This window comes from Plectrocnemia conspersa, unplaced genomic scaffold (assembly GCF_051122295.1).
Source record: "Plectrocnemia conspersa isolate PC_06_02 unplaced genomic scaffold, ASM5112229v1 ptg000011l, whole genome shotgun sequence".
NCBI classification, from domain to species: Eukaryota; Metazoa; Arthropoda; class Insecta; order Trichoptera; family Polycentropodidae; genus Plectrocnemia; species Plectrocnemia conspersa.
In genome coordinates this window covers 18,849,339-18,856,400 of record NW_028277175.1, presented here as the reverse complement: position 1 = coordinate 18,856,400, position 7,062 = coordinate 18,849,339, and the positions used below count along the sequence as shown (strand labels likewise).

The 7,062-nt window shown below is 30.6% G+C and overlaps 1 protein-coding gene across 2 annotated transcripts in view; it reads left to right on the top strand.

Moving 5' to 3' along the window:
- Positions 1 to 995: 995 nt before the first annotated feature.
- The window catches only part of CenG1A (Centaurin gamma 1A), a 146,740-nt gene continuing 140,673 nt past the window's right edge, over positions 996 to 7,062 (top strand). For both annotated transcript variants that reach the window (XM_088197866.1, XM_088197868.1), the window contains exons 1-2: positions 996 to 1,129; positions 3,009 to 3,321. In XM_088197866.1, the coding sequence (XP_088053992.1) occupies positions 3,147 to 3,321 (175 nt within the window). In that variant the 5' untranslated portion in view covers positions 996 to 1,129; positions 3,009 to 3,146. The remainder of the gene's footprint in view (positions 1,130 to 3,008; positions 3,322 to 7,062) is intronic.

Below are 7,062 nucleotides of genomic sequence, written 5' to 3'. Positions count from 1 at the left end.
ATTAATGAATATTATAGTTTTCTGAAACTCTGAGATTATTATTTCTTTAACTAAATTGTTCATTAAATTACTTAATTCGTCACAAGTTGTGTGTGTGATAAATATTATTAAATATCCGATATTATTAAATATTTTTTATTAGTTTTAAAGTAATTCATTAAATTTGGCTTATCATTCTATACATGTAGTTTAATTCATCAGTCAATAAATTATATATGTTGATTAATGTTTAAATTTACAGAAATATTACTAGGATAGAAAATATACAACTTACTAATACGCGACAAAAGTCTGATTTAGACTGATTTAAATTAACAGTTTTCAATTTTGTGAAGTAAAAATATTTCGTCATCGAATAAAGACAAATACAGCACATTCGCATGTATTCACAGAAATACGTATGTGTGTGCGCGCGTAAACGCCCCCTTTATTTTTACTACCGTCTTTTTCCGAAAATAAGACATCCTACGAAAATAAGCCCTAGCGTGATTTTCATGAGTTTTTGGAATATAAGCCCTTCCCCGAAAATAAGCCCTATCTAAAATAAGATGAACGCCAACATGTGGCAAAAAATATTTTTCAAAAAAGCTAAAGGCCCTAAGACAAGTGTTTCCCCCGCTTATGTGTAAATCCAACATTGTCTAATATTAGAAAGACTACGCTGTATCAACCTTTTTAATTAAAAATATACAGGCAACATAAGTATAAAACGATTTAAATCGGTACAGCATAAATCAGGATTTCTAGGCATACAAATATACTGACTAAAATTTGAGGCTAACTTAATTATGAATTAACTGTAAGATTATATTAACTAGTTAACATTGAACTTTATTGGGTAATTTTATTTTTAAAAATATGTATACATTTTTAAACAAGCTACTTACATTTTAAAATGTATTTCATTACTCCAATGACATTTCTCGCCATTGTTGTCGGAAGATGTGCGTGTCATTTTTCCGCACTGGCAACACCGCACGCCGTGCTTATATGACAGTCCGCTATCGTGCTTCGGTGTGGTGGGGTCGGTGCGTATCGCGTTCGCGTTCTGACGTTTGTGATATGTTATCATCCGTTGAATGATCGACGCTTTCAATTAATGCCATCTTCAATAACCTCTTCGCTAACGGTATGTATACTCACTAATGACCATTCGTCCCGAAACATGATCGTGATTTTTTGCTCAACTCTCAAGAATTTCCAACAGCGACTTCATCCAACAAACATGCGACGTGTTATTTTTTTTAACAACATATCTTTTCATAACAATTCAACGTTGAACCTACATACCAAAACAAATGAATTAGAATTGATGAAATAAACACAAACATAATATGTTTTTATATTAAATACATATATGTGTGTAACATTTAGTATCTGAGTGTTAAAACTATACAAATTATATTATGGTGCACTTGAATTGAAAATAAACTTGTTAAAACACATAAAATATTTTATTATTTACTGCGCAGTTGATCGCAGTTTTGCATTAAATATGTTTATATACAAAAAATACATTTCAATTCAACGTATTTTGCACCTAAATCTATTTCTTATTAATACTGTCGTACAATTTTCGACACCTTTAATATCAAACATGAATAATGAATATATCGAAGATAGTTCTTAATATCGTGTAATTTATACCATGCAAATCAAATATTTTTTTAATAAAAGTTGATCCATACGATTAAGAAATCTGATAATAATGTTATAGTTTTTACTGTCGTTCAAAAAAATATTTAAAAAAATACTGTATTGCGTTTGATCTCTAGGCCTAGGGAATAAAATGATTACTATAATAGTTTAACATAGAGTGCGGTGATGCATGACGACTTGATCTACAAATTTTAAAAATGTAGGACTATCTGCTGCAATCCATACGTTTACAAGGGTAGAAGATTTAGTTTCCCTATATAATAAATACTTATTACCGCTACTAATACCAAGTGTAGTTCATTAAAAAAGTTTGTTATTGTTTCAAAAAAAATATTTCGAACTAACACTCAATTGAGTTACTGCGATGTTGGTTGGCGATAAGTAAATATATAAAAAGTGTGTATTACATTAAAAGGTTGCCGATCCCTGAATACACATTTTAATGGTTCCAGATAATTTCTTGTATAAATTATAAAAGTTTTCTTAAGTTTTTCTCCTTAAATTGTAACTATTGTTTTATTTTTCAATCTAATAGATTAGTTTAGAGTGTGATTTAAAATATGCTATATTAATGATCAACTTGAACTTAAATTTGTAATTTATAAGATTTTTTATGTCAGTAATATTACAGTAGTTTGCAAAAAACTGCAGTAAGATTTATTAAAATCTGACTAATATCTAAACATTTTTCGGTACAAAAACTACGTATATATTGTAATCAGTATTTTTTATCATTATATACAAAAAATGTAGATATTTTATAGTTAATCTTGCAATGATCTTGATGAAAACGATTGCTATATTCATTCATTGTTCTCAAGCTTCTACTTTTGTGTGCTTATCGCGAGCTACCCTTTTTTGCTGTTTTTCACGGAAGGAAAGATTAAATTATCAATAGAACGCTCGAATATGCTATTACTTTTTGGTTTGTCCTAAATTTTAAATGAATTTAATGTATTCAGAACGACAAAGCTATTTTTGATAAACTATCTAAGCTTTATTGTTTTTTTTAAACGTGATAGTCGATTTAAAAAAGCTATTCAAGTTTTGCTTTCTATTGCTTTTAGCTTTTTTTAAATTACCTATTATCTCATAAGCATAATTGTGTTTGTGACATCCCATATAATTATTGATTAAAATTATGGTTTCAAATGTTCAACGATCGGAATTCTATGAATTTGATAACGTCACTGCGCATATACACATACCTAAAATCGATTAAATTAGACCACAGCTTGCGTCTTTATAATGAACAAGTATTCACAATGTAAACATCAAATACACCTTGTTAATTACATAACAGTTTCACCCAAATGCAGATATATAACTTATGGCATTTTTTTTTCTAGGTCGACATGTGATGAGCAGGAATGTAATGATGTGTTAGAATAAATTATTATGAAATCGAAAGGTGAAGGACGTCGATTGTGCGTTCGTGTGTTCTTAGTTACATAAAAAGTGAAAAGTTATCGTCGAAATCGCATATCATGGCTTCGAGGCCGTACTTGCAGCCCTTCTTCAACAACTCCTTGTCTATAAGACAGGAGATACAGAGGTTCGAGAGCGTGCATCCCTCCATATACGCTATATATGACCTTATCGAGTTGATACCCGACGGTATCGTGGCGCAGCAGGTCAGGGATCACGTCGTATGCATTGAAGGTAAGATTTTTAATTAATATTTTTAAAACGCGACTTTAAATTTCTCGATATGCGGCCTAACAAACATACAAATTGAAAATATATTCTACCAACATTTGCTCATTCTTGAAACAGCGCGCATCAAAACATATTGCGCCAGAGTCTATTTTAAATTTTTATATCAGATTAATTTTTTATTATACCAAAAAAATATGCTAACCATTATACTATGGGTTATGTTTTGGCTTAAAAATTCCAGCGTGAATGCGGATAGTTTCATTCTTGCCTCTGCAGAATATACAATATCTGTGTATATGTACATATATTTGGCTAGACGTGTATGTATGTAGGTAACTGTATCATTATATGCATGCCGAGTGAAGTGTAGCAAGGCAGTGCTTCCTAAACTTTCAATATTGATTTGACTATATTGTATGTTAGGTTACGTTAAGTTTTAAGTTACATATCTGGTCTATTGACAATTAGGTGAACCTTTTCTTGATTTGGTATATCATTGCGTGGAGTGGCCAAATAAACTACGTATGTAGTTTTTTAACCCTTTGCACTTCTAACAACTCCAAGTCATTTTCAGTGAATTTGTCAATAATTATGTTTAAGGTAATACAGATTTTAATATATATTAAAGGGGGCTTAAATTATGATGACAAATTAATTTTAAAAATTAAGTAGTCACACCTTGATTTGTGCGGTAGATAGGTTCCGCCAAATTTCGCGTAAATCGAGGCATAAAACACATACAAAAATGGAAGATAAGTTATAAAAAAGTCGTGTAAAGCTAACACATACAATTATGTATGTATATCAATACAAAAAAATCGCAGTGTGGTAAAAATATTATTTATTATTAATTTACAAAATATGTACTCCAAAATATTACTTAACAATACATAACTTAAAACAGTATAACAATTTAAATATTTCTCGTCGTGGCTGCTTTTAATCTACCCTGTTGTTTTCTTAGAATTGGTTTCAAAACCATCAGTCATATTCTTCTGGATTTACCCTTATTTAGTACACTGTTTTATTTTTAACAGTATTTTCTTGACCGCGTTAAAGCGAAACTACGTAAAATGTGATATTTTAAAAAACATTTTTAAGAACATTCGAGTACTATTGCGGTACTCATCCTCAAATCCTGATTGGGATCTATTATTGAATATATAATCCAAATTAAGTATCCAGAAGATTTAAAAAGCCTTTATGGCGAATTAAATATTTAACCAAAAAATGCTCCCTGAAATGAAAAGCTCGTAACCAAAAGGCTTTCATATTCGGAATATAAATACTATATTTATGGTTTTTATAAGAAATACTATCGTTTTGACTTCGGAGACAACTGTCCAGTTATGTCAAATATAATTTTTAGTGCATACAAACTTATTTCTTAAAAAAAAAAAAAAAACAGCGCTTGACATTTGTGCTAGTTAAAAAATTTATACCAGTTGCTAGTTGAAAAATTATATACAACTTTTTTTATAACTGTCCTTACTTGTTACATCTACACATGGTGGTAAAATGGGATCAACCAAAGTAGAAATCAAATTATTATTCCTAACTCGCACTTGATTTCTCGGAAAGATTTCTTGATTGATTCTCCGGATTGAAATACATTATAAATGGTGTGGATAGTGTAAAGTCAGTTACATCAAGATCTTGGGATATTTCTAATTGTTTTAAAGCTTCGTCTAAAATATTCATGTAATAGTCATCATCATTACTACCTTCAAATTCATCTTTGTTTGAGTCATTCTTCTGGATTATAAGAAAAAATGTCACACTCTTATGTGATTAAATAAAGATGTTCACAGACTATTGTATGAAGCACCCGCTACATCGACCAAACAACCTTAGACCATTTTTAATGAATGTCTGTTTGGTCGTAAAATGAGAAACATTTTTATTCATAAAACATATCTTGTGATTCAAAGGGTAAACGAATCATACAATAAGGCATATTGAAATTAAATAGTCAATTCTGGTTTGTCTTTTTTGTATATAAAATTAAGTCCTGTATTAAAAAATTCTATATTAATAACTAATCAACAACTATTGAGAAATTTTGTTATATATTACAATATTACAATTCAATAATGCATGATATTACGTAATTGAATGCAAAACAATATTGCAATAAGCATATGTATTTTTTATTGTTATGTTTTATCAACATTCAAACAGTCGTTATATAACTAAAATGTGTTGTATTATTATTTTTTACAATCCAAGTATAATCAGGTGTTTATTAAAAGTCAACTCTTTCTGCGTCTACATTTGGTAATTGCGCGTGATTTCAATGCACACCTTACTGTATTTTATAGGTCATTCGTCATCACCATAAATACTCAATATTTATTATTTTTATTGACGGATTTTCAAAAAAACCCACCCTCAACTATGGAGTGGCCAACTTGGAAGCTATCGTATTTTTCTCTTCCGTTTTTTTTATGTCCTCATTGTCTTCGAACTGAGACAATGATCGCTATTGTTATTTGGATCTTGTCGTATAGTATATACGTATCTATAATGCATGCATGAAAAACTAGTCTCGTCCCTCGCCGCGTTGAATATCGGTTACGTGGATAGATAGATAGATATGTATCTAAAGGTTGTCCAAACAAAGATTTGGTTGTGTTCCTGTGTTGTATAAATTTAACTATGCGGGTTAACTGATTGTAAACGTGCGTGCAAATTAAACACCAGCATGTTGTTATACGCTTTGATTACTAGCTCAGACTAGGCACTGATGAAGGTAATTCAAAACTCATGAATATCCTTACTAATAAAGATTTTTATGGTATTTCATTAAGGCTTTTTTATAATCAATTAGACCCGACCTATTTAAATATTGTTTAGTTTTGATAAATGTAGATGGAAATAAATTTGTACTATTCAAAGAGTTTGTTTCATTAGCTTCTTACTTTGATTATCAAAGTTACCGTTTCATCCTTACAAGGTCAAAGTAACATATTTTACTGACATGTATTTATTTTTTATCGATTTTGCGATTAGCATACTTCTATTGCATGTTCTATATTAGTGCGATGAGTAATTAGATGGTTATTTTTTCGGTATGGACAAATTAGCTGGTTAATGTTTCTTCTTTTCATTCAATCGAAGTATCGCATTAAATAATAATCGTAATTTTAATATGGTTCCTCCATATAATTATCGCGTAGCGAGCAGTAGTAACTTTAACACCTTACTGGCGCCCAAGTGTGAGGTAACACGTTGGAAGGGTAGAAAAATTGGGAACGGTATAACACAAAAAATCTATTGATTCATTCACTTGTGCCGTATTCTGACCACGAGCTTGTAGTTTTACCTGTGCCGTTCTACCTGGAAGTTTATGTGTATTGTTAGGAACGCTGGAGCGTGGGAGGCACAGGTAGGTAGTCCTCAAGTGAGAGCCAGGGGTAGTTAAGACTTTGGGAACAGTGGAATAATGTATGAAGGTCAGAAATTTATACGCCAGTATGGAAGTTTTTTTGCCGACGCGGGGACATTGAGACATTCGTGCAGCATTTCCTTGAGGATATTGTTTTTTTATATTTTATTTATGCGTAGTAGCAGTCGAGTTTTTTTGAATTTGGATCTGTATATTACATTGGTGCCTTTTGTGAAATATTACATGAATAAATTTGCTTGGAAACGCCTGGAACATTATAGGTCAGTCCGTTTGCTTATGCAGCTTCGAAACGTACTCATATTTAATGCATTTCCTAAATCGATATTATAATGGTC